A 26,221-nucleotide genomic window follows, 5' to 3' on the forward strand; every position below is an offset into this window, starting at 1 on the left:
GGTTTTACATTATTATACATGACATATAAAACACCACGTCACAAACTTTTTTTTATTACAACTCAAAAGCATTTCCCCTGTTCAATGTAAATTAATTTCTACATACTTTTGATTTAACTTATTCATTTAAAAAAAAAACAAGTAAACAAACAGATTCACCTGATTTTCATATAAGTAACACAGCATGTGCAATGAATACAATGAATTCTGGGAAACAGAGAAGGGTGCAATCCTATTCATTTCTACTCAGAAGTAAGTCCTACTGACTTCAGTAGGACTTCCTCCCAGGCAATTGTGCACAAGAGTGTAAACTATTTTTCCCCCCACAAATGGAAAAAGCTAACATCAGTCTCTGAGCCCATCTCCCAGAAGTGAAACAGTGGGCCCAATCCAGGAAACTGCTCAGCACCTTCTGTTTCTTTTCAAGCAAACGGCATATCAAGGGCATCCATTGCTCTGCAAGAAATTCCCAGCAGCGCTTCTCAAACTGAGAGCTAGACTTTACTAAACAAACATGATAAGCAGAGTAAGGTAGCTGCAAAGGTACCTATTGGACAAGTGTTCTATACCAGTGGTTCTCAAACCCACCATTTGAAAATTGCTGTGGGCCTTGGCAGATCACTCAGTGAACTTCACTTTGCTCTAAAAATCAAAGCACACACATAAGTCCTATTTAATAGCTAGGGAAATATTAGTTGACTGCATCAGCACCTTATTGTGAAAATCACAGGTCATAGGCTATGGTCTTCTTTGCCTGTTCAATAAAACTGGCAATGGCCAAAAAGAACCAAGTCTTCGCCATCAGAAAAAAAAATAAAAATCAAGTGCATGAGTGAGTATAGATATCCTTGCAACCACATGAATGAAGCTTATAGACCACAAACCAACATTTGGGAGCCTGTAGCACTGAGGACAACAAGCAGCAGAAACTATGAATTCAATTAATTCCTATGGGTGCAAAAGCACTTATGCACACATGAAAGAGCTGCATGGGGTAAATTCCATTTAGTTCAGTTCCCTGGATCAGAGTATGCTGGTGCAATGTGCCCATGTACTTCGGTTTCCTTGTTCAAGAGCATCTCTTTCTCCTGCATTTATCTCTTGTGCACAGAGCATCAGGGGTGAGGCAGGAGGAACAAAGTCTTGGCACAGTGTCAATATGCAAGTGTCAAACTTCAGCAGACAATATAAATGAATTATATTGCTACACAGTAGTGTGGTTTTTTAACGAGAAAGCAAATCCTGGATTTCTGAAGCACGAAATACATTAACAATTAACACAGACCTTCTGCTTCTTTTATAACGACTGCCAGAAACTTAGCTGCTGATAAAGATTAAATCAACCCGGTTTAGTGCAATATCATCCCTTGAGCCGCCCAAAGACCTTTACATCATGCGGAATTATTTCGCTAATGAATGAATCTGTACACAACGGAAATGTGTGGTGATGTCACGCTTCTAATACTTTTACAGGCAGCAACTGGTGGTTAGGTGCGTCTGATATGTGCATGACCACATGCACACGCATCGTGCTGAACCAGGAAGGGATTTAAAAACGTCACAAAAAGGGGTGGAACAGGGCGGGGAGAAGCACAGGGTGTTTGCAGGCTTTTTCAATGGGTGCTCCAATTGTGCACGATTTCGTGCAAGCATGCAATGACCCAGAGAACAACCCCCACGCAACCGGGGAATTGTCTGCACTTCGACAAAAAGAGGTTTTCCAGGCAGCCACCTTTTCTACCTCTGCAAGTCTTTCCCTGCTCTGTTGTTTGGGCTGACCACTTCTATCTGCGTCAGATACGAATCCCATTTCCATGTGGTCCAAGGCACCAGAGCCTGTCCATTGAACTGGAAATGGAGACAAGGAGCCATGCTGGAAAAGTCTTGGCTGCAACCCACTTAATCTCACGCCACCAATGCCCAAATTCCAAAGGCGTTTTTTGAGCATTGCAAGTGGCGTTTGCAAACAAATGCAGCTACACTTTTGTTGGCATGCACAAACAAAGCGGGTACTGAGGCTATCGTGGGTACTTCAGCTGGAATAAAAGCGAACCCTTCACATTCACTTCTGCTTTGAAAATCGCTGAGGTAAGCCACACTTCTGCAAAATGCTCAGCTCCAGAGCATTGCCAGGATCCAAAGAAGTATGTAGCTTCATCCACACACCTGAATGGCTTCTGGGCTTGAGCTTCTATAACAGCTCCCTTACCAATACCACATGGCCAACTGTTTCATGATGCAAAAGCAGGCTTTCAAAAGCAGTTTGCGATATGGGAAAGGGTGTAGCTAAGATACTAGGAACGTAGAAAGCCGTCTTATATGAAGTCACAGTTGTTTGTCCACCTAGCCCAGTGCTGTCTACCCTGATTGCAGGCTATCAGGTAGAGGGGTCCTTCCTTCATCTGCTGCCTGGTCCTTTAATAGGGATGGGGAACCTCTGGCTCTCCAGATGTTGCTGGACTGCAACTCCCATAATCCCTGACCACTGGCCATGATGATGGGAGCTGAGAGTCTAGAAACAACTGGGGGACCACAGGACAACTATCCCTGCTTTTTTAAAACAACAACAAGAACAATTGGATATGCGAGGGTTTAAACACGGGACCTTCTGCATGCCAAGCATGCACCCTACCACTGAGCTATGGTCCCTCCCTGTAATTTCAAGTCAAACTTCTAGGACTATGTAACTAACCAGGATTGCACTGTTCATCCTTCTGTCGTCAGTGTGATTGTCGGAACAGCAATACGAAGGGTAGTTAAAACTCTGGGGGAAAGACACTTCTAAAACAATTATTTCGTACCATGTAACAAGCTGGTTTTCTATTCACTAGGTAAATACCATCGACTGTGTAGCACCTTCAAGGGCACTTAGTGGCTCAGGCATTTAATCACTCACACACACACACACACACACACACACACACACTTGTCTAACCGAAATGTAGTTGCCTCTTCAGCATAATCCTTTGCCCCTGTAAATCATGCACTGGAATGGAAGCATTATCTGGAAATGTTAAATCAAAGGTATCCTCATACAGTTCTTTTGGCAACTGAACTAAACGAAAAGAAAACCGTCTATAAATACTGTCCCGACATGCATGAGGCTTCCAAAATTATTTACAAATGAAGTTCGGCAAGCTTCTTTCCAAAAGCGTTCCTTTCCTCTACTCACAGTCTGTTGCGGCAATATTTTTATTTTTATTTTTTTTTGCTTGGGTGTCTGTTGATGTTTCTTCCCCCCTTCGAGCTACACAGTCACTGCTGGGTACATCTTCTGTTCGCTATTGCTGTGGGGATAAGGAGACTGAATTGGCCTGTATCCACTTTGCAGGCCGTCGAGGAAAGGGGGCACAGGGGCCATGGGCATAGAGTCGTGCGGTACAGCGTAACCCACATACTGTGGGTGCAAATACTGGCCTTGGTGAGGCACTATCTGCGTAGCCTGCTGGCAGTTCAGTACTGAGAAATTAGTAGGCATGTTGACGTATACATTATTCATGGTCCCTTCTGGTAAACAGCAGTTGGTTTGCGACCTGGTAGGGGGAGGCCTGGCACCTGAGTTGGCACTGGAGCTGGAGCTGGCAGCGGTGCTTGATTGACGTGACGAGGATCCGCGGGAGGTGCTGGCACTTGGGATCATGGGAATAGTCTCCATTATCCGGTTGCCTCCAGGAGGCCGGCTCTGCTGGGGCTCTTGCTTGGGGCGCAGGCAGCGGCAGCAGCAAGCTGCTACGAGGGACCCCAAGATGATGAACGCGACAAAAACAGAGCCCACGATAAGGAAGGGCACGTAGATAGGCACTGCCAACAGAAAAGAAAAACTCTTTTAAGGAAACAAAGAGGCAAGCAAGTTTTTTATTGAAAGCGCATAATAAGCTGAGAGGGTAGTAGCTGTTTTGCCTTCGTTCTTTAGTCACAGACAGCGTAGCGTAATGGTTAGGGTGTTAGACTAGGACCCAGGAGGCCAAGGTTCAAATCCCCACTCAGCCGTGCAGCTGACTGGGCGAACCTGGGCAAGTCACCCTCTCTCAGCCTAACCTACCTCACAGGGTTGTTGTGAGGGCAACATGGAGAAGGGAAGAAGTATCGACTGTATGGTATCATCCTGTCGTGCTTTTTCCCCATGGTCGTTCCACGTATTTGACAGCCACTGTGGGAAACACACTGCATGCCAAGATCATGTCATCTGGCTTCCATTACTACAGGGGAGAGGGGACTCAACCCAAGCATGCCATTTTTGGTGGCACCGCCATATTTTGGGTAACATCCAGTTCTGCCCTTGTAGTAGTAATAGTCCAATGGAACCTCCTGTTATATACCGTCCTCCTTGCGAACACTTCGGGTTACGAGCTTCCGCTAACCCGGAAGTAGATGCTCCCGGTTATGAACTTTGCCCCGGGATGCAAGCGGAAGTCACGTACCGGAAGCGCAGCAGCAGCAGGAGGTGGCTTTTAGCGAAAGCGCGTCTCATGTTAAGAACAGTTTTGGGTTAAGAACGGACCTCCAGAACGAATTAAGTTCGTAACCGGAGGTACCACTGTAGTAGTAGTAGTAATATTATTAATATTAATAATAAATTTATGTATACCCCGCCCATCTGGCTGGGTTTCCCCAGCCGCTCTGGGCGGCTCCCAACAGAATATTAAAAATACAATAAAACATCAAACATCCCTAAACAGGGCTGCCTTCAGATGTCTTCTAAAAGCCAGATAGTTGTTTATTTCCTTGACACCTGATGGGAGGGTATTCCACAGGGCGGACGGCACTACCGAGAAGGCCCTCTGCCTGGTTCTCATTACACCTGTGTGTAAGAGGCAAGTGGCCTCTTGAAATTATTCACCCTACCTGTGAAACTCCAGGGAAACTGGAGAAACGGCATTTCACTGAAATGCCCCAACTTTTGGAGGGGAGTGGGACTCTGCAGTTGGCCATGGCAGGAGCTTAAAGCCATCTTAAAAGTTTTCATTTGTGACAACTAGGAGCAGCAACAGAAGCAATTTTGCTGGAAAGCTGGCCAACATTGTGCTGCTTCCTCCGCTGAGTGGGGCATTGTTCAAGGGCCTTGAACGGGAGTGGAATAGCAGACACCACAAAACACTTAGTAGAGAAGAGTATCTGGAGAAAATTCTTTTTTAAGTGGCCTTTTTCTATGGGGATGGGTGAGTAAAAGTGGGACACAGATATTTAGTAGGGGGAAAAGTCCAATAACGGATTTCAGCTCTTCTCTAGTTCACACTAAATTGCCTTGTTGCTTTCTTATGGCCCCTGAATTGCAAGATATGAGAGGAGAAAAACCACATCTCTTTTAACGTTAAGGCAGCAATCTTGTGCACAGTTACCTGGGAGTAAACAGGCAAACTCAGTGAGGCTCACATCTGAATAGATATGTACATGACAGCACAGTCTATAAAAGCTGGCTCAATACGGCAATGAATTACTAGAGAAAGGTGGTTTATAGCAAAGTGTTGCTGTTCTTTTTGCAAGTAAACCCCGAAGCTCTGCTGTTGTGCAATCTCTCCATTAATTTCAATGGGGAACAGGCACCCTGTTACAAACCTTATTGAAATTAATGCTCTCACTGCAACAAGCACACTTTCCGGGAGTAAACCAGCTCTAATTATAACATAACTTCAGGCTAGTTCTGATGTGTTTAGGATTCATGAACAGCAGGGGAAGCGCTGGAAAGCAACCAGGGCTTTCCCAAAGAGGGATGAAGTTTACCTTTTGAAATCCAATCACATAAATACATGATTAGGAAGTGGCGCTCTGTTTATTCACACAGCAACAGGTAGGGTTTGGAGGCGAAATGAAGTGTCACGTTGCTTTGGGGGGGAGGTTCCCTCCCCCAGAACAACTTGCCTTTGCTGGGATTTTCTTGTTTAAATTGGGAGACAAAAATCAATGCATGCTAGGATGTCAGGTCTGAAATACAACTCATCTTGAGATATTCTGGGTAATGCTGCCACCTAGAATACTGAGGCTAACACACCATATCCTATCAAAACAGGAATAAAAGGGAAACTCAGAATTCTGACATTTGTAAAGCATGAATGAATGGCTAAGTAACATTGCAGCTGTGCACTCAAGCCACTGATGCCTGCCTATTCCCCACTTTCCTCTATTTCAGCAGCTACACAAAAAGGAACGGCTTGTATCATATTGTACATCGGCTTGTATACAATCTCTTCTGTTTCAGAATCATTTTATTCTCTTCCCCCTGAGCAGCAAGGTAAGAACAATCTATACGGTTACAAGCTAGTACGGTGACTGTTCATTGCTGCTCTGAGGGTAGCTGGAGATATGCATTCCCTTCACCTTCACCTTAACACAGTGGCTAAGAGACAGACTTGGGAAGTCTTGGTTCAAATATCACCTGTGCCATAAAGCTCAGTAAGCAGCCTCAGGAAATACGGCTATCTCTTAGCCCAGGGAAAACCAAAATGGAGTCCTCCATATGTAGTTGGATATCATCCTCAGCCAGCACGGCCAACGTTCACGGATGATGAGAGCAGCAGTCTAAAACATTTGGAGGGTACCACGTTGGCTACCCCAGTCTTACTGCTTCCTGATTGACTCACAGGTAAACCTGCTTCAGATCCTGGCTGTTTCCCATAACTTGGCCCTTCCCACTGAACTAAGTCACATCCAAACTGTGCAACCTGAACTGATCATTTGGAACTGCTTTGCACAGGATCATCCGATAGCTGATTTGCATGCCTTATTGGATGAGCTGTGTCCTGTACAGATCCCAATTCAATAACGTTCCTTCCCGAATTTAGGCTGTTGTGGGTGGGGCAGTGAGTCAAGCTGGTAGCAGGAAGACCCAGGTTGAAATTCGCGCTTAGCCACAAGGTTAATATTTCCCCTCTGTTTGCTTATGATATAGCAAAAGAACTGTTGTGAGGCTAAGGTACTCTGTCGCCCAGTTAAAGAAATCGTAAGTCAGTCAGTCATATCAGTTTTACATGATTAGCGAGTTAATTTATTAAATTTGAATGCAAGTTTAAAAAATAATAAAAATCAGTTCAGAAGGAAGCTGTATAATTTCTATGGTTAGGGTCTAGATGGGCCATTTCACAAATGGAAGAGCTCCATTCATGGAACGCACTGAGGTCCAGTGGAGACTCCCTGCTGACTCCTGCACCCACCTGTCAATCACCCCCTATGCAACCTCTCATGCTGCTCTGGGGAAGTTCTCCCACAGCAGCTTTCCAGGAAAGGCAGGGGAAGACCACACAATGCCTCCTTCCTTCAGCAAGAGCAGAACTCCACTGAGAGCAACCCTGGACCCAACCCTTTCATTTCAGATGACACACTCATGACACAACAAGCCTCTTCTTAGAAGGCAAGCTCCCAGTTGTGCATGCAGTAAAAGAAAGATGGAGATGACTCTTCTAAGGCGATGTTTGCCACCTGCAGTTTTTATTATTACTTGCATTATGATTTTTTTTTAAGATGAGCATTAAGAAAAAAGCCTCATTACTCAGAGACTGGAAACTTAAGTGTTATTAAGTTTTGATGAACAGTGCTTCATAAAAATCCTAAGCACACTGCATAAGACCTACTGATTTCAGTGGAACTTGAGGTATTGGTCACTACCCAGCAAGGAAGTAATCTTGGGTTCATTGAAGTCAACAGCTTAGCTGCACTAGCCTGTTTTATAACCACTGTACTTATTAGCAGGGTGTTTGTCACCTCATCTATGTTCTCAGAAATACTTTGGCAACACTGTATACACTTTAGTTTAAAGTCATTAAAGTTATAATGGCTTCGTAAGAAGGTGGACTGCAGAGCTCGGCTCGAGAATTTTTGAACTTATTTTGAAATTCTTAGTGGGCTGTCATAGCTCGTTAAAATAATTACATCATGAGTAAATAAAATGAAAATGTGATCCAGCCAAAGTTTTAAATCCCATTTATTTCAGTAGGAGAGTTCAGCAGAGTGTGTTTAGCTTTGTGCTTCTCTTTCCCTCTGAAAGCAGTGAGGATTACAGTCCTACATGTGTCCACTCAAGGTAAGGCCAGTTGAGTTAAGTCAGTGAAGACCAAACTTGGCCCTCCAGCTGTTTTGGGACAACTCCCATCATCTCTAGCTAACAGGACCAGTGGTCAGGGATGATGGGAATTGTAGTCTCAAAACATCTGGAGGGCCGAGTTTGCCTATGCCTGTGTGCCTATGCACACAAGCAGGAATGCCAGCTTGGCCCTGCAAACACGGGTGCCTGGGGCCATGGGTGTCATGCAGCGTTCATGGCCCTAGTAGTGAAATTTGTGGGTGCCTGGCCCCTTCATGGGGAATTTTGTGGGTGCTCAGGCACCCCAGGGAGTTGGCACCTATGTACAAAAGGAGCAATTTGCAATAACTAACCAACTTCCCACTTCAAGGAAAATAAACTGGCTGCTACTTCCTCAGTGTATCAGCATGGGAAAGATCCACCTATTTGTTTATTTCTCCACACACCCCCCCAAACATTGAGGAATGGAAGGTTTTCCAGCTGTGGGAACTGAGAACGGGAAGGTTACTGCTTCACATGCTTCATCGACTTGAGAAAAACAACACCAATCATTAATGAAAGCACCAAGTAACATTGACTTATGTTGGTATATAAACAGGGCCAGGGGCATTTTTCGAGTGGCCTCTACCTGATGGCCCCCATATTGCAATTACCACTCTGGCACTGCTAAACTTGATAGCCTGTTGCAAACTTCTACAGGCACATGGGCGAGGGAAGGATGAGTTTGAGGGGAAAGGCAGGGTAGGAGCTACCTACCTACAAAGCCCAGAAAGGACGCTGTAAGATTTAAAAATGTCTTTCAGCCCTGCATCAACATTCTCCTGCACCTAAACAGCACGTGAGAAAGGCTCAAGTATATGTCTTTAGTGCCATGCATGAACCTTGGCCTGAAGCAGCTTGTGAATTACTTTTTCAAACAAAAGTCCTAAATTGGTTGCAACTTGCATAGTCCACAATATTTTTTATAAAAGTTCTTTCTACCCCACAAGAACAACATTCACAAGTGGCACATGCCATGCCTTATGCACGCCACATGGGTAAACCCCGGGAGACTAGTCAAGTGCTGCATTGATAGACTTGCTAAAGAAACTTCTTTGTGTTAAGTGGGCAGGTGAGAGGTGGGTGGGTAGAAATCAATTGTCTGCGGTATTAATAAGCACAGCAGAAGAGTACCTTGTTCTCAGAGTCTGTGGTAGAATCTATGTACATATTAAAAACACTGTGAAAATGCTTTTTTAAAAAAGTTTCAAAAAATACATTGGATTTTGCATAGCTCACTGTTGCCATCTAGTGTCACATTTGTATATTGCACTTTACAACACATTTAAAACGTTTTATTTGCAGCTGTGTAGATGAGTCCTGTGTGTGCAGGATAATAATAATCTTGGGCCTTGAGAAAAGGTGGGGGCTAAGATCTAGGAATAGATGGGTTGTTTCATTTTTTAAAAAAGCAGTGCAACTATGATAAATATGGGAAGGGCTGTAGCTCAGTGGTAGGGCAGCTGCTTGGCATGCAGAAGGTCCCGGGTTCAATTCCAGGTAGTGCTGAGAGAGACTCTGAAATCCTGGGGATGCTACTGCCTGTCAGTCTAGGCAATACTGAACTCAACCAAACTAGCTCACTCAACATCAGGCCACGAGGCAGCTTCCCGTGTCCCTCCCCTCCGCTTTGTACCTGCTGCGCCGTCGGGGATGTCCTTGTCGGGCCGGCCGTGCTCGGCTCCCCCTTGCTGCCGGTCGTTGTCGCAGACGCCCTGGTCCAGGCGAGCCTCCGGGCGGGAGCAGCAGTAGCGAAGGGCGCACGTGCCGCAGCAGATGGTGGCGTCGCCGTCGTCGAAGTGCTCCGGGCACTGGAAGCCGTCGCGCCAAGTCGCCCCGTCCTGCCAGCCGTGGCAATACTCGCCGCTGGCCCGCGCGCTCGCCGCCAGCCCCACAAGCAGCAGCAGCAGCAGCGACGCCCCAGACCGCCCTCCCAGAGAACAGCGCCCCCTCCACATGGCACCGCGAGGGGGCGGCAGCAGGCGGGCGCCCGCAGGCGGGCCTCGGAGACCAGGCAGGCGCCCCTCTCCTCACAGCCTGGGTCGAGGCACACTCAGTGAATGTGCGGGGAGGGGGCGCGTGTGTGAATGCAGCAGCTGCGGGTGGTTATGTAGACACGTGTGTGCCACAAGCCCTGCTGTGCGGAAAGCACGTGGCCGTGGGAGGTGGGGGACAGCCACGCGTGAGAGATTGGCGCCGCGTGTCCAGGGTCGCCTCGCCTGAAAATGGGCGCGCCAAGTCAGTGCAGGATATGGAGCCGGCGAGCCCTCAAGAAGCCAGCTTGCGAGGGGCGCTAGGAACCAAGTCCCGCAGTTGCTGGGCAGGAGAAAGGAGCGCAGAGAAATATCCAAGCTCCCAGAAAGGGCTCAAGTCCGGCTGAAGTAGCGCGCTAGCCTCCCGGAGCCCGTCCCTTCGCCGGCGACGGGCAGCAAGCGCAGCCCTCGAGAAAGAGTCCAGCCTGTCTGTCAAGCCCCACGGAATTCCGGACAATCTCCTAAGAGGAGGAAGCGGCGCCCCACGGCGGAGTCATTCGGCACTAATGGAGGTGGCGCCTTTGCCGCTCTGGGTACTGCGGCGCGAACAGTTGGCTGTCGGCGAGGCGCCTGGGAATCCCGCGCGGGACCTTCCCTGCTCAGCAACCCGAGCCGAGGCGCCGAGGGGAGGAGCGCGACGAGGGAGCCGGCCGAGCCGCCGGCCGCTCGTCGAAGCGACCCCCACAGCCTAGTTCTGCAGCCGGGAGGGCAGGAGAGCCCGGGCTGTGGCGGGTGAAGAGATGCCCCCGGGTAGGCGGGACGGAGCCAGGCGCTCCGGCAACCATAACACAGCGAGGGTCCGAGGGGGCGCCTGGCGCGCGCCTGCGGCGAGACGAGTCCGTGGGCAGGCGGGAGACCCTCCGAGGAAGACCCCAGCCACTGCCGCCGCCGCAGCGGAGCGTCACTCCCCTTCCTGGCGCTTCGCCTTTACCCGCGCGCACCGTCGCGGCTGCGCCTCGTTTGGCCCCCGTCTGCCCAGGGAGGTCCCGCTCGCCTAAGAGTCGTTGCTCCTGGTCCGCATCTCGCGCCGGCCTTCCAGGGAGTCAACTCCGACTTCGGGGCAGCGCCGCGGGTGGAAGTGGAGCCGGGAAGGAGTTCTGGCTCAGAGAGGAGTTTCCCTTCCTTGCCTCTGGTTCTGCCTCCTCTTCGCTCTGCTTGGAGAGGCCAGCAGGAAACTCCGGCGGTCTGGCTTTTTCCAACGCGAGCAACAAACTCTGCTTCTATCCAGCCAGCCCTGCTCGGCACGCCAGCAGCAGCGCCTGCACACAACTCCAGGCTCCGTTTCCTGGAGCTACTGGCTGGCTGCTTGTGCGCGCGCGGGACTCCCTTCGCTACTCCCTCGCTTTCTCTGTTATTATAGGCACCCTGCTCTCGCCCGGCGCGCATGCGCCTACAGGCCGGCGGCGCTCAAGTCCTCCCCTTTTCTTGGTGAATGCCGGAGAAATCTTGGTTTTCTTCTCACCGGCTCTAGAGACAGGAGAAAGGGCTGGTGGAAAGAGATGAGCAACGAAAAGCAGGCCGGTCGTAAAGCAGATGCGTGTTAACTCCCCAGGACAGCGGGGTGGGGTGGTTAAAGACGCTCTCTTGTTACTCCCTTCGCCTGCCTTGCAGCCGAGGTTGAAAATGACCAGGAGTCTGGCACATACCCAGGCAAAAAATTGCTGGAGCTCCAACTCCCCAGGGGCGCCTCCTCTGAGTTCTGCCACTTCCAGGGTGGGAATGTAACTGGGAAGTGTGCGAGCAAGAGAAGGCAGCTGTTGTTCCTATTTCCTTCCTCATTGGGCAGTGCCACCTAGACAGAAAGTAGAAGTAGCCCCGGAATTCTCAAAAGTGCAGGAATGGTGGCACAAGCATCTGTTTCACAGCAAACACTGCCATGTGCTCTTTGCACTTAAAACAGCAGGGTGAAGTCTCCTTTGGATGTGGGGACACTGAAGTTGCACTGCAATTTGATAAAATTTGCTTTATACTAGCAGAGCGCAAGTGGAGACAAGAGTGTCACTCCAATATGATCAGCATTCTTGTGGCACCTTAAAGCCACAAATGCTTATCATGACAAGTGTTCATGGACTAGAGTTCCCTTCAGCAGATGCATGAAATGTAACTCTCAGTTGCAGATACAGGTAGGTAGCTGTGTTGGTCTGCCGTAGAAGAAGTGTATCTGAAGAAGTGTACATGCACACAAAAGCTCATACCAATAGCAAACTTAGTTGGTCTCTAAGGTGCGACTGGAAGGAATTTATTTTGTCTCAGTTGTATATATACAGGGTGAGTCTTTTTAAATAGGCCCCGTGGAACATGTGTACTCTGTAACCATGGGGCCTCTTTTAAAAGACTCACCCTGTACAATGACTCTTGAGGTCCCATCATCCCTGTAATTTTTATAGCTGTAAGATTGTATTCTGCAGAAGAGACTCAGAATGAGAGAGGAGCCATGGTTGGTCTCTTTATGATGTCAGGATTGCTTCCGAGCCTGTGGGTGGCGTCAGGTTCTGCTTGGCTGAGATCATGTGGTAAAACTATTTTGTTTGCTGATGACCTCATTATGAGCATGGCAATGGAGGCACTCTTGCGTCAAAAGCCAGTCCTGTCTTGAGACCCTCTGGACAGTTCGGTGTGCAGTTTATTTTCCGCGTGGCATTGAGACAATGTTTGCAGTATGCAATGGCAGACTTAGGGCTTTCGAATTTCAGCGGCACCCTGTGCCTCTTGCCTTCTAAGTCTTTGTTGCAGCGCCCCCTGCAGCTCCCTCGCAGCTCTCCCCTAACTTCACAGCTTGTCAGCGTACCTCATGGTACCTGCCTTTGAGATCAGTTATAATGACGACTCGGCTCTGAGAGATAAACAGCTGGATCCTTCAGTTAAAGCTTTTAAGAGGATGAAATGTGTTTCTGTTTTCCTTGCCTTCTAAATATTTTATTGTTCTCTGGGCAGGTACTGGTTGTTTGTTGGTTCTCGTTGAATTTTGCTATGTTGGACTTATTTAAACCGGCCAGTTTTTGGTGATTTTTTCATTGTGTGTTTGTTAATGCTTGCTTTTAATGAAACTGTATCATTCGTATTAATGTAAACCTCGGTAGGAAGGCTGTAATCTGGGAAGCTGACGGAGAAATATCTGAAATAAAGCAAACCCCAGTTCAGGGATTCCCAAAGACGCCATTCGCCTCAAGGTGCTGAAGGTCACAGCATGGCCCCCTGCCTCTCTCTTCCTCTCTTCAAAAACTGTCACACTTGCCAAATCAAGCTATGGTTTTCCCAGTAGTGATGTATGGGAGTGAGAGCTGGACCATAAAGAAGACTGATCGCCAAATAATTGATGCTTTTGAATTATGGTGCTGGAGGAGACTCTTGAGAGTCCCATGGGCTGCAAGAGCCTATCCATTCTTAAGGAAATCAGCCCTGAGTGCACACTAGAAGAACAGATCCTAAAGCTGAGGCTCCAATACTTTGGCCACCTCATGAGAAGAGAAGACTACCTGGAAAAGACCCTGATGTTGGGAAAGATTGAGGACACAAGGAGAAGGGGACGACAGAGGACAAGATGGTTGGACAGTGTCTCAAAACTGTCAGCATGAGTTTGACCAAACTGCGGGAGGCAGTGGAAGACAGGAGTGCCTGGCGAGCTCTGGTCCATGGGGTCATGAAGAGTCAGACAGACTAAACAAAAACAACAACAACAAAATCCTCATTCCAGACACATACCCCGAAAAGGGGAACTGCCCATTCAGAGAAATATCCACAGCCATCATGGAACATTAAGGTTCTTTTGTCAAGCCTTCCTGAGTCGCTTAGGCAAAACCAGTGATCAAGCAGCAAACTCATAAGGTCACACTGGGCGCATTGTGCAGAAAAGCCTTTTGTCTACAGCTGAGAGTGAGGGGCATTTAAAACAAACCAGATTCCCTACGTAGGCGTAATAGGAAATTGCATGTACCGTGCATTCACTACAAGGTGAGGACTTGAACCAATGGCTTCAAGTTACGATAAAGGATATTCCGACTAAACATCAGGAATAATTTTCTGATAGTAAGAGCTGTTTGACATGGATATGCTAACCTGGCTTGGGGCAGGGGTTGGGGGAGGAAGTGGGGAATATGTGTTTAATTTTTTTAAAAAGAAATAAATAAGGATCTCACGTGTCTTTTTCACAGTAGCAAAAAAGCCTTCCTGAAGACCAGTGGATTCCTGCTATGTTTGCACAATGAAAGAGACACGTGAACATTCATGACACGTACTTGAGGGTGTTGTACATGTTGAGAATTCTCAATTAGGAATGGTTCTGGGGCATATTGTCATTCCAAACAAAGCACAAAATAGCTGGGTCAGGAGTTAGAACCATGCAAAGTCATTTGGAAGGTGAGATCAAAGCTGGCTTTTGTAGACAGCGGGACAAGTTCTCTAGTCACTTACACTAACCACCAAGCTGCTTTCGAACTGTACAGGTTGGAGAGAATGAAATAGATTTGGATATGCTGCTAAGCTCTTGATCTTTCTCATTACATTAACACGTGACTTCCATACCATAGCATTTCGCTATCTCCAGCTATAAGCATTATTCTTCCATAATGCAAGGTGTCCACATCAGTCAGAATGAGGTGTGACAATCGTGTCAGAAAAATTAGAGAGGAGTTCATGCCAGATAATTAGCCTTAGGGCAGAACTAGGGGAGGTGAATCCATCCGTCTGCAATATTTAAACAGATTATTATGTTTCCTGAAAAGCATTTGACTAAGACTGGAGCAAAATGAGAATTCTTAAAATGCTATGTATTGCTTGTTTAGGATTGACATAGGCCAGTCTCCCTATAACATTTTAAAATGTGTCTCCTGCAAGTTCTGGAATATACTCTGCACCAAATCTTCACCAGTTTCTATTTTTGGGGGTCAAGCTAACAATTTCAATGGGAACATTTTTCTGTAACTAGAGACTTTTAGATTGCGAAGATGCTCACCTTTGTCCCCATCTTGTTTGATGCTTCTGTTAACTAGCTGCTGCTTCTTACCACAGTTCCCAACACACACAATCATACATACGTATGCCAAAAGCTGGCTGATTTTTCTTCCTCCTTTCGGAATAATTTCACATTCCCAGTCAGGAATCACGAAGTGAACAGGATGACATCACAATGCTGGGGTTTACGTGTTGTGTTTACTGGACATCAGTAAATAAAATAACAACCAATTGGGTTTGACAATGTCACTGGGAACAAATCGTTGTTATTATTAGTAGTAGTAGTAGTATATCGTCCTATACCCAGAGGTCTCAGGGCAGCTCACAACCTAAAATCACAATGTAAAGACACAAAACGCATATTAAAAACAAAAACAAATTAAAGCAATTGAGGACTGGTAAAATGAATATGCAAATACGTTCACTCCAGGAGTATTTTTAAATCTCTGTGGCACAGGCCCATGACACAAATTTGCATAAAATGTATGTATCCTGATGTATACGAATAGATGCAAATTTAGGCTATCAGCTCTGGGGGGCTCAGAGATCTACGATTCCCAGAGTTCCCTGTGAAGAGGGATTGATGGTTAAACTACCCTGAGAATGGAATCTCTGTGTGGGGAATGGGGGCTTCCTCACGACCCTCAACAAACTACAGCTCCCAGAATTCTTTGGGGAAAGCCATAACTGTTTAAAGTCGTATCACAGCGCTTTACATGTAAGGTGTTAATGTAGCCGAAGAAAGAAATGGAAGATTGACGTTGGCTCTGTGTGTGTTTGTGTATGCATGAGGCCTAAGGTCAAGAGGGATTGTGCATTTTGGATAGAAAAGGAGATGACAGTGGGATGAGGTCAGAAAAGAGGCCAAGGCACTCTTTGTGCACATTGGGGGTGGAGAATCAGTTTCACATGTTGATTCAAAATAATCCAGCCCAATCTCTGGCTGCAAGTCCCTGTTGGTAATTTTAATTAATTATTGCTCTGAGGTTAAATATAAACACCACTTGACTTCCTAATGTTCAAGAGAAAATTGATTTTTTCCTCCTGCCTTTCATGCAAGATATTGGAGAGATGTGGGAGGTCATACATTTAATGCTCGCCTGCTTTGGAGGATGCAAAAATGATTAAACTTTAATGACAAATACCCCTCAAAAATCCAACTCGGCATAATGTGGTTTTATGAGTCTGTATCCAAAGGTGCCCTTTCACTTGCAAAAGGCGTCTCCCCCCGCCTCCCCGAAAGAACTGTTTAAATCTCACAGAGCGCTGCATGTTGATAGGGTAGTAAAATGCAAAGCTACTCATTCGCTTGTACAAGTGGAAGCCTGATAGCTCCTCTAGAACCTACTTTTCATAAACAGTATTCTTCAACCTTGGGCCCTTGGATGTTGTTGCATTACAACTCCCATCATCCCTAAACATTGGCTAAAATGTCTGAGGAATATGGAATCTCTAGTCCAACGGCATCTGAAGACCCCCGTTCTGTAGTCATAGTACAACAATACTTCACTTTGACTCTTAACATAGTTTTCGGACATCTGCCCTAGGCTTGCTTACTTATTCAATAATATTATTATTTTTAGGCCCAAACAAGCCCTCACAAGGCAGTTTCCTACATGTAAAAACAGGACATACATAATTGCTATGTATTTTTACTGATTGGGGGGAGCTGCCCCTCCCTGTCTCCCCTTGGCTACACCCATGAGCCCTTCCCATCTCAGTTTCCCAAATCTTTAAGCCTACCTGAACTGGGAAGATCAGTTATATCCTCAGAATATGCAAGGATAAACAAGACATGAAGAAAAGCATCAGTGGTAGGATTCTGTTACATAACTCAACAGACCTGAGGAGACACAGCCAGGCTCGCTGTTTTTCTCTCTTTCTAAAAATGCCATATATATATAGCCTGCTAAATTCAACACGGCTTGTTTAGGATGCACCAGGCAGGCAATTTGCACTTAATAAATTAAAGACAGCATGGGCAGTTTGCTATCAGAATAATATGCTCCCTAATAATCCCTGGGACATTTCCATCCAAATACATGAAGATGGCTGCGTAGAACCAAAGATAGATACCCTCCAGAGGCTGCTTTTCAATATTTACACAGAGCCGAGTGCATGCTGGGAAAGACTTCAGGAGTTCACATAGCATTGTGCGAATCCTCATGGAGGCTGTGCAGCGCAGACATGATCAATAAACTTCATAGTCATGTGTCTCAACGTAGAGTCTCGGTTCATTGATGTAGGGAGCTCCAGGGATTGGAGGACACAGAAGACTCATGATGTGGGAAGAAACTAGAGGAAAAACCCTGAAATAATTGTTTTCTGTGGGGGGGGGGCAGTAAGAATTCTGTAATAAACTGAAGGCTTGTGCACCATCACTCGTAGAAATACTTGAACAGAGAGAGAGAGAGAGGTTTTATCTGATTCTTCCTAGAATTCTAAAGAATGAAAAAATCAGGCCTTTTGTTTTTCTGTTCTTTAGTTGTGGAGAGTGTCAGATCTGAGGGTCAAGTGTGGCTGTCCACATTCTCTGTCTGGACTGTTGAAATCTCAGCCCACACCCTTTCACTGGCCCTATGCACCCTGAAAGTTTTGCCAGACTGGAACGTGTCGCATAAACTCTGATAATGCCTCTTGCTTGTCGGGGCGCTGAGGGGTGTGTGAATGTTTGCAGAAACTTGCCTACTGTACAGAGGTAAAATATGTGTTGGTTGCTGCACACACTTTTGCCTCTGACTCTACCTACTACAGCCATGAGACCCTAGGAAGGTTGACTAGCAGAGAACCTGCTTTCTGCCTACTCCTGCGTCACACCGTGCTTATATTTTACACAGCTGTGAAAAGGTCCAAGAGCTCTGCCACCTTTTGCATTGGGTCATTCTAAACACGGGATGGGAAACCTCTGGCCCTCTGAATGTCATTGGACTACCACTCTTATCATTGACCATGCTGACTGCGCAGTGGTCAGTTTTGAAATGCAGGTGCTCATTATTATGACAGCCCCAACATAGGCATCTGTCATCATCTTCTGCCAACTGGAGAGTCAAAAAATAGAGGCAGCTGTGTCCGTCCATTATTTTTTGTGTGCGCGCACACACACACACATACACATACACCCACACCCACACGAGAAATAGCAGCAATGGATAGATAAAACCCAGTTCATTAAGATTAGAAGGGCGGCACTCCTGTGCATGTTTTCTTGGGAATAGCTCTGCTGAATTCAGTGATGCTCCCTTCGATCTACCTAGGATGTTCAGCCAGCTGCAAACTTCAGCTTTCAATTAGAAATGCAAACAGTCTCCTAAAAAAAGTGTTACCATTTAAACTGCTAGCATTTAGAAGGAATCCCATCTAAGAAAATAAGTCTCTGCTCAGTTCTGCCCCCACCCCCCATCTCTCACTTCCTCTATGCTAATCTGACACAATCAAACCTGAAAGGTTCATTGTCACCTCATTCACACTTGTCAATGCCAGGAGGGTCCATCAGTTGCTCTGGTGCTCTGGCAGGTGAGGAATCACCACTGCTGCTCAGGAAAAATAATCTCAAGAGTTGCATGTTTACTACTTACTACACCATTGTAGGTGGGAATGATGGATTGACACACAGTCCAGCAACATCCAGAGGCCACAGGACCCCATCCCTGTCCTAAACGCTACCCATCCAAATTTGAAGGGCTTGGAAATGCAAATGAGTTCGTGATGGTTTTTCTTTCTAAACAAACACACTGGACGTGTGTGATTGTGATAAGTGATCTTCATTAAAACCCTAAGCAGCTTGAGCTCCCAAGCATCTGACAGAACACTTCTATACCAGCCTGGTACCAGCTCAGTAGTGGCTCACCTGCTTTGCATGTAGAAGGTGCAATCCCCAGCATCTCCAGATAGGACTGTGAATTATCTCTTTCTGAAATCTTGGGAGATTTCTGTATCGGCAAGTTCTGAGCTGAATGGACCAATGGTCTAGCTCCTTATAAGGCAAGCATCCTATCTGTTAGAGATGCCCTTTTGAACACCCCCACCCTTGGGAGTCTATTGAAGGGCTTCCTCAATGGTAGCTCCTGGCCAATGGAATTGACAACTAAATTCCAGCTTTCAGTAAGTATTGCAAAGAGCCTTATGCCACTTGAAGGTGCCAAAAGACTCCTTGTTGTTCTTGCTGCAAAAAAATAGCGTAATAAGAGCCTGCTGGATCAGGCCAATGGCTGATCTAGTCCAGTATCCTGTTCTCACAGTGGCCAAACAGATGCCTTTGGGAGGCCTAACAAACAGGTCTCAAAAGCACTCTCTCTTCCTCCAATTTCCAGAGCTGGTATTCAGAAGTATATAGCCTTCAGGCACATCTACCCAACTGGCAATTCTTTCAATAAATGGGTTGGTTGGTGTTTCTCCTTTCAGTCTTCTTTAATACTTAAGTGTTTTCTTCAGAGCTAATGTCAACATCTGAGAAAACCAATCCAACATGCAATGGTTGAAGATCCCCAAGAAGCTGAAATAGATATTCCACAGTTAACAAAAATACTATCAGTTGTCTGCAAACCTCCTCCAGAAATATATATCTGTACAGCTCTAACCTTGAATTAAATTAATGTTACCAGTCACATCCTTGATCCTGTCCAGTGTGCCTTTCCAAAAGACTACAATTACTGAACATGTTCAAAACACTTGCAATGTCATTGCAATGAAATACTATTTTTTAAACCATCTAGGTTGCTTCAAGAGTTGGACATCGTTGCAGGAAGATGAAATCAAGAATAGGATAAAACTGTACCCAAACAAGCAGTGAACGAACAGGGTACATGTAGGCAGTCCTTATGTTTTGAAGCACATTTTATTTTGACAGTTTGCAGCATTTGTGGCAATACATTTGTTCTCAGTTTCTGTGCCGCTACAGCAAATCTTACGGCTCTGGGTGACACATATTACTCTCAGTTGAGCTGAAATAATGTTCCTTCTGTCTGTATTATAATAATTGATTGACTCAATGGTTCAATGAGTTTCCTGGATTTTGTGCAAATACCACAACAGAATTGGTGGTGACAGGTGTTCTTAAACACTTCAGCTCCACAAAACTGAGTGGTCTGAAGGGATATTCGGATAGGGTCCCTCAGGATGCTTGGAATGAACCATCAGGATTTCAGAGCCAAAGACTTATATGGAACAAAAGATTCTGATTCATGAAAATAACTTTCAAGCAGATGCTCTGCTTTTATGAAACAGGAGCAGGGAACCTTTGGCTCACCAGATGTTGCTGAACTACAACTTAAAAGCCCTTGCCATTGGCCATGCTTGGTAGGGCTGATGGGTGTTGTAGTTCAGCAGCATCTGGCAAGCCAAAGGTTCCTCACTCCTGTTGTAAAATATAAAGATATGAGCAAAATTATTTCCATAGCTTGATTAGGAAAATGCTCCTGTGATTTGGCTTCTTGGACTGGCTCCAAATCAAGTTGTATTTGCTTTTGTAGGATTATTATTAATTCTGAGCATTTTCTGTTCACGTTGCGATTCTCTTGCTGCACCAAACTATACTTTTTATTTTCCTTTCATTTGCTTTTTTTGTTGTTCTCACTAGTCTGCTATGTAGATAAAAAAGAAAAACTCTCATCAATCCCAGCCAGCATGGCCAATGGCCAGGGATGATGGGAGTTGTAGTCCAGTAATATCTGGAGGGCCACAGGTTCCCCATCCCTTCTGTAAGAGAGAGAGTGTACTAGTGTACCCTGGTTTGGATTTCCAGCCACAAGGCTAGAAAATGCTTACGTTTATAACTGGATATAGAACAGCCATGAGTAGCCTGTGTCGCTTCAAACATTACTTGACTACAGCTCCCATCATCCATAACCACCCTGGAGTCTCTTCCAGACAACCTGCTTGTTGAGCATCCATCCTGATTTGTTATTATATGAGATTGTCCGGGTCATGAAGAGTCGGACACTACTAAACAACAACAACATCTTGTTTGTGGGGAGATTAGATGATGCTGTGTCAAGGCAAATGCTACCCCACACTATCCAGCAGATTTACCCAGCAATTATTGCGGGGGGGGGCAATATTTGGGGAAGAGGTTTGTTGTGCAAGACCTCTCCATCAACTTAGCCTTAATTTGCTAAGATGTGACTGAATCCCACCCCAAAATAGCTGCCGTCTGGAAGCACCCTGAATGTCCATTGCAAAAGGTATATAATAGATGGGAACAGCTCTAACAATAGAAATATTGGAGAGTGTCTCTATAAAATATTTATGTTTGAGTGATTTCCCTCCCCCTGCCCCTGTTTCCTTAGTCAGCAGCAACCCAAGACGGGTAAATATTCCTTTCTTCCTCAGCAACAGATTTGAATAATACACAGAGCTAAAACGTAATTTACATCTCAATAAAAATGCATTTTCTTTCTTGACTCCTTTCCTTTGCTTTTCCTTAGGAGGGCTAAGAAATGAAGGCAACGATCGTGGGAATAACTCTGTGTAATCATTTCGCACAATAACACTCCGTGTACCTGGGTATAGACATGTTTTGTAGCTTGCACTGTGTGGCTGCACTTACGTGGGAGTAAGCCCGATTGAACATAGCGGGATTTACTTCTGAGTAAATAGGCTTACCAGGATTGCAGTGTAAAATGACAACGTAGCTACCTTCCTTCTCTCTCTTGTAAAACCCAGCCTTTTCTCTAACAATTTCTGCAGTAACCATCACTCTGAACTGCTTTTGAATCACGTGGCCTCCAATAGCAAAGGCTGGAATGCTCAGCCACAAAGGAAATAAATAACATAGGGATATACAGGCTCCTCCTACCCCACTTATGCGGCGGTTATGTTCCAAGCCCCCACGTGCATAAGTGAAATAGCATAAAACGGGGAACCACCCCACTTTAACAGGAAGGGCACATGGAGAAGAAGAAGAGTTTGGATTTGATATCCCGTTTTATCACTACCCAAAGGAGTCTCCAAGCGGCTAACATTCTCCTTTCCCTTCCTCCCCCACAACAAACACTCTGTGAGGTGAGTGGGGCTGGGAGACTTCAGAGAAGTGTGACTAGCCCAAGGTCACCCAGCAACTGTATGTGGAGGAGCGGGGAAGCGAACCCGGTTCCCCAGATTACGAGTCCACCGCTCTTAACCACTACACCACACTGGAGACAGAGTGTGTGTGCAAAGTGACTCCAGCTATAGGGAAGCTTGGAAGCTGGTGACTCCCCCCACCTCCAGCGTGTGGACAGGCAGTGATAGGAGGCAGGCAGAGTGAGGTGGACCAAGCGAGCATCAGGGGGATGAGGCTGGGCCAGGCAGGTTGACCTTCCTGCCCCCTCCAGTTCCCTGCTTCTCCACCCAAGCCCAAGCGAGGTGGAGAGGCAGAGCAGGGAGTACCCTATGCCGGATGCCTGGTGGGCAGTGTCGGAAATTTAAAATGGTGGCTTATAACCAGCTGGCATGGAGGTCCCAGGGCAGATGCCAGTGTTGGTTGGTCTTTGGGGTCCTAGGACCATAGAAGTTAACTGTTGGGCCCTGACATTCAGCCTGCCCAGATCAATGTTATACGTCAGAGGTGATAGAATCAGCCTCCCAACAATACCATCTTGGTACAGTGGTACTTCGGGTTAAGAACTTAATTTGTTCTGGAGGTCCGTTCTTAACCTGAAACTGTTCTTAACCTGAGATACCACTTTAGCTAATGGGGCCTCTTGCTGCCGCCGCACGATTTCTGTTCTCATCCTGAAGCAAAGTTCTTAACCCGAGGTACTCTTGGTGCGTTGGCTGGGAAAAACAGATTCCCTGAGGATAAGGGATGTGGGTTCAAGGCGTCCCTGTGGTGAACAGCTTGGTTCGTGTCAGCAGTTCCAGTGCACATCCTGCCAAGTTCGTGGGAGGAATTGCCACCCGTTCCTGAGTGGACACACTGCAAGGACCGGAGAAAAAGCAACGGACGTGCAGAAAGAAGGTACCTTGAGGAAAAAGGTAAGCTCCACAGGGTTAGGTGGGAGCAAAGAGAGTTTGATCAGCTCCGCCAGCAGGGTAGAAGAAGTGCCACTGGTTTTGGTGTTGCCCAGAAAAGCAGCAAAAAGGGTGCTGCTGGGCCCCAGTCGAAGTCTAAGCGCTGCCGGTTGTGGTTTTGGTTTGTTAAAAAGGGGATTGGGGGAGGTGCATGGGTTTCTGAATGTGTGTGTGGTGACACTCCAGTGAATGTTTTGAGTGCATGAGACGTTGAAAGCAACGTGTGGTCTGTGACTGAGAGAAATTACGTTAGGAGGAGGGAGTGTCCCAGTATCCCAGTGTTCCAGGGTCATGGAGAAAAAGCAGTAAAGCAACTCCCACGACCCCCCTGCGATGTTTCCTAAACAAACTGGAAAGATGCCACAAAGGGAGAAGATTGGGGATTTAAAAACCTGATGAAAAATAGACTCCAACACTTATGTGAAGTTCCTAACCGTCCCCCATGGCTTAGGAAAGGTAGAACTGTGATTACCCGTGCCGTGCCAAACTGTGCCCAGTATGGCAGCAAGTACAAGTTTAAAAAAAAAAAAAAGCCAGCAGTTTTGCCAGTCCCAGAAGAGAAGAAAAGGAGGAAGGAGGAATAATTAGCCCCCTCCACCCTATGCAGCAACTGCACCAGGGCTAAATGAGGTTCCCCCTACCCAACCCCCAAAAGAAAAGAGACTGAGGAAGAAAAGACAGGAGAAAAGAGAAGAGGAAGGTGGTATGGAGAATGAAGAATTCAGAATCAGGTGAAGTGGACAAGCAGTCAATCCCCTCACCCCCTTTCCTGCCAAGAGTCCACAATAGTCCCAAGACAGCTTTCTGTACATGCTCAGGAACCTCAACATGGGGCAGGACTCCTGAGGGAGGAGAAAGGAGGAGGGAACTAGAAAGGGGTATATATGCTTGTGCACATGACTGTGAACTTCGTGCATGCTTTTTGTGAGTTATCACACTTGCTCCTTCTACCAGTTAATGGATGGTAGAAATAAAAGCCTTTTCTCCGAAACTATTCTTTGAGTGTCTTTTGACTCCCACTTCCCTTTCCCAGGCGCAATATTTTTCCCCCCCGAGGGCAAAGCCTCATAAGGCTACAGTACTATTTCTGGGTTAGCGGAGTCTGTAACCTGAAGCGTCTGTAACCTAAGGTACCACTGTATTATGTCTATAACCAAATATAAGCTTGAGGGATTTGGTTATGTTTATGAGTTAACTGCTTTTTCAAAAATGGGTTTCTTTGTCTGTGTTTGGTCCATTTAGTTCACTGGTTTACTTTTAAGAAAGAATGCTGGGGTATTATAAGCATGTTAACTCGTTAGTTAATGGTAACAACAAGTTACACCTAGCACAGTTGAGAGGATGAGTGCAGGAGAGACTTTTCATATAAAATACTAATTCATTTAATGAATACACATGCGCGCACACACAACCTTGGCAATGGTGCGTGTACTCTGTGTATGTTTATACACACACACACACACACGGAGAATGACACACATACATATAAACACACAATGGCAGAGCTCATACTGCTTTCCCCATTGCAGATGTATTTGAAAATTGGGGTGGAGGGAAGAGAAGACCTTGGTCTTGTTTTATTTAGCAGCCACAGAGCTTGTGGAAGGTGTAAAATTGAGGGCACTTGGAAATGAGGTCATCTGTGTCTCCACATACGAGATGCAGGATGGGGCTATGAGTTAAACTAACATGAACCCAGCTGCAATTTAAAATTAATTTTGAGAGTGCCTTAACGTTTGAAATCAACACCATAGAATTTTAATCCAGCCTTTAGCCTGTTCGAATATTTTATGTCAAGTGCAATTATTAAAATAAAGCCATGGTTTAAAAGCCACAAATGTTTCAGAAAGGAAAGTCATGGACCTAGGGTTCTATTTCATTATAGAAAGAAGCTGAGATCCAAAGGAAGGAGTTGCTTCTTGTTTTGCTACAGCAGCCATGCAGAAGAGGCAGGGCACTTTTAAAGATGAATAGTGGACTTGTCTCTTCAACTGCAGAAACTGTTTCCCTTTGTTCCTTTAATAAACCATGGTGGTCAGTCCAAATGGGTAGAACTGCCACCCAAAGGTTCAACACAGTTTCCCAGGTCATGCAAAGCAAGTTGCCATCTGGCTCACCAAGTTACACAAATAATTTCCATGCCTCAGCCTGCAGCATCCAGCAGTAGTATGGAGATTTGTCATGTGTTTATCAAGATTATGAAATACAATTGCAGGAGGGAAGGATACAATTTTAAGGAAAAGTTGTATGCGGTTATTATTGCACTGGAACCAACGTAAAAAAGAAGCTGTAACTATGGATGCATTGTGCAGAACATGATTAATTACATATCTTCATACATTTATAATAATGAATTACGGGTGTATGTCAGAGTTGGGGAACTTTTTTCAGTCCAACCTTCCAGAGGTCACATGATAGTGGCGAACAAGGCCAAAGGCAAAAGTGGGCGGAGCAACAAATGCAAATTTTACCTCTGGATAGTAGGCCACACACTCACACAACCCTCCCTAGCCTATATCCAGGCAAGTAAGAATAAAAAATACATTCCTGTCAGGCAAAAATGCTGGAGGAAGGTGTAGCTGTGGAAGGGTGGCACCTGGGGAGAGTCATGAGAGCCAGATATTCTCGGAGGGCCACATTTGGCCTAAGGTCCCCCCGCCCTACTTGCCTGGAATGTGGAAAAAATAAAACTCATTGATGGAAAAATATTTGTCATGTGAAACGGTCAATTCACACACCAAGGAAATCTATGCTACCTCAATGGGCCTTGAGTTAGAAAGTGGGTTCAGGCAACCATGTTATTCTGAGAATGCTTGCAGTTCTACCACAAAGCAATCCAGTTGCTCTGGGTTTTCAGGATAAGGCAAATAACTCTATCCTTTCTTTCCTAGGATACAGCCTGCACATAAATGCTCAACATGTGACTTTGTTCTGGACTGCCAGCTTTTCAAACTGCCTCTGTAGCTATGCTTTTAACAGCTTATTGAGATGCAGGAATTAGCAGGCAAAGCTTCCCATAACACAGAGATATCCATTGCTGCAGAACCAGCTGCTGCTAAAGGCACAGGAGCGTACCAAGAAGTTATTGGCAACCCTACCTTCATTTTAAGCTTTGTTAGGGATGTAATCACAGATCAAGAAGCCTAGGTCACCTTTGTAATAACTCTTGAGAAAAAATGACAGGTACAAAGCCTGG

At 46.0% G+C, this 26,221-nt stretch overlaps 1 protein-coding gene across 1 annotated transcript; it reads right to left on the reverse strand.

The window, feature by feature from the left end:
* Positions 1-324: 324 nt before the first annotated feature.
* SHISA2 (shisa family member 2) lies at positions 325-10,596 on the reverse strand. The gene is made up of 2 exons (XM_083612000.1): positions 9,690-10,596; positions 325-3,801 (listed from the first exon to the last, which is right to left on the reverse strand). Exons 1-2 carry the CDS (start codon positions 10,009-10,011, stop codon positions 3,248-3,250), a joined length of 876 nt encoding a protein of 291 aa, XP_083468126.1. The 5' UTR covers positions 10,012-10,596; the 3' UTR covers positions 325-3,247.
* Between the last annotated feature and the right edge of the window lie 15,625 nt (positions 10,597-26,221).

The sequence above is a fragment of the Podarcis filfolensis genome, assembly GCF_964270895.1.
Source record: "Podarcis filfolensis genome assembly, chromosome: 4".
NCBI classification, from domain to species: domain Eukaryota; kingdom Metazoa; phylum Chordata; class Lepidosauria; order Squamata; family Lacertidae; genus Podarcis; species Podarcis filfolensis.

Bases quoted from the DNA above. Each gene is read 5' to 3' on its own strand.
- SHISA2 (XM_083612000.1), bottom strand. From the start codon at position 10,011: ATGTGGAGGGGGCGCTGTTCTCTGGGAGGGCGGTCTGGGGCGTCGCTG. The intron at 3,802-9,689 runs GTACAAAGCGGA...TTCTGTTGGCAG, and splicing joins CATCCCCGACGGCGCAGCAG to TGCCTATCTACGTGCCCTTC.